General features: G+C 35.0%; 1 protein-coding gene across 1 annotated transcript; it reads right to left on the bottom strand.

Annotated features, from left to right (window-relative positions):
* Nucleotides 1–325: 325 nt before the first annotated feature.
* On the bottom strand, nt 326–1,688 carry LOC106792941 (RNA-directed DNA polymerase from mobile element jockey-like; the record flags this gene model as incomplete). Its single annotated transcript, XM_014759473.1, has 1 exon — nt 326–1,688. A coding segment is annotated over one exon (1,363 nt), but the record flags the coding sequence as incomplete, so codon positions are not given.
* Between the last annotated feature and the right edge of the window lie 58 nt (nt 1,689–1,746).

Genomic DNA, 1,746 nt, shown 5'->3' with positions numbered 1-1,746 from the left:
TTTTTTTTTTTTAACTCCATACGTCTTTACAATTTGTCCGAAGACATTTGGTAAATTGTTATATAAGGAAAAAAGGTAGCACGTGGACGGTCTCTCCAATGAGATATCGTCGCTATTATTTTTATTTCATTTTGTTTAGGTTTTTACAAGGTCTCCTGGGTGGATTCTTTTAAGCCTTCTAGGAATATATTAGTTGTAGTTATCTTTTGCTAGTTGGTTTATGTGTGTATCAATTCTCTTTTTGTATCTGCAGGTTGTCTTGGTTATTTCTTCTTCTATCGTAGGGATTTTTAAGTCCTTCCTTATCTCGTCATTACGGACGTACCATGGAGCGTTTACGATTGTGCGTAGAGTTATAGACTGTTGTGCCTCGAGCTTGACAATGTGACTTTTTGCTGCTATGCCCCATAACGGTATTCCATATGTCCAGATTGGTTTTATTATTGTTTTATAAATTAGYAATTTGTTCTGTATGCTAAGTTTCGATTTTTTGCCAGTTAGCCAGGCCATTTGTCTCTTTTTTAAACGGATTTGTACGATTTTGTCATTTATATGTTTTTTCCATGTTAGTTTGGAATCTAAATGTAGTCCTAAATATTTGACCGTTGATACTTGTGGAACTACATTATTGTATAGTTGGAGATTCGGTATTTTGCCTTTTCTCAGTGTAAACGTAATGTGTTTACACTTGGTAGTGTTTACCTTGATATTCTTATTGCTTAACCATTCTTCGAGAGAGTTGATTTGTTTTTGTAACAGTTGAATTGTTCGTTGTGGATCTTTGTTTACGGTAAGCATTGCAGTGTCGTCTGCAAATGTTAAAACTGTACAGTTAGCGTTGATTGGTATGTCTGCCGTATAGAGAGTGTAAAGAATTGGTCCAAGGACACTTCCCTGCGGAACCCCAGCTTTGATTAATTTAATGTTTGAATGAGTGTCTTTTATTTTTACGTAAAATGTTCTTTCAGAAAGGTAAGATTTTAGAAGTTTGTAGTACGAGTGTGGAAATTGTTTATTGATTGTTTGCAGTATTCCTTGATGCCATACCTCATCAAAAGCTTTTTCTACATCTATGAAGACGGCGGAACAGTACACCTTATTTTCTAAAGCTGTTACTATCGTATTAGTTAATCTGTGTACTTGTTCAACGGTAGAGTGTTTATTTCTGAAACCAAATTGATGTTCAGGAATCAGGTTTTTGTCAGAAATTATTCWTTTCATTCTCTTGTATATTATTTTTTCCAGCAGTTTGGATAGTAATGGTAAGAGCGATATCGGTCTGTAAGAATTTGCTTCATGCGGATCTTTATTTGGTTTAGGAAGCATTATAATTTYCGCGAGTTTCCAGGTACTTGGGAAGTACTGGACTCGTAATACAGCGTTAAATAATATTGTGAGCATCCTAATTGCTTTAGGTGGTAGTTCTTTTACTATTCTGCCATTTATTAGATCGTAACCTGGAGCTTTTCTTATTTTGATTTCTGATATTAGCATTTCAATTTCTTTGGCTGTTGTGGTATTAATGTTTTCATCAGATTTTGTTTTGCTTCCGAGGTCGTTTGCGTTAGTATCTGGATATGATTGTGGATTGAAGTTGTGTGCTGTGAATGTGTTTTCTAGGTTAGTTGCAAAGGTTTCCGCTTGTTCTTCTGTGCTTTTCGCCCATGAGCCATTAAGATTWCGTATGGCTGGTATAGATTTTACTGGTCTTTTGAATCTTTTTGTTGTTTTCCAAAGAGAGTAATT

Source organism: Polistes canadensis, unplaced genomic scaffold (genome assembly GCF_001313835.1).
Source record: "Polistes canadensis isolate GaletaPanama2010 unplaced genomic scaffold, ASM131383v1 scaffold_2196, whole genome shotgun sequence".
NCBI classification, from domain to species: Eukaryota; Metazoa; Arthropoda; class Insecta; order Hymenoptera; family Vespidae; genus Polistes; species Polistes canadensis.
Note: the sequence above shows the minus strand (reverse complement) of the source record. Positions and strands in the feature narration are given on the sequence as shown.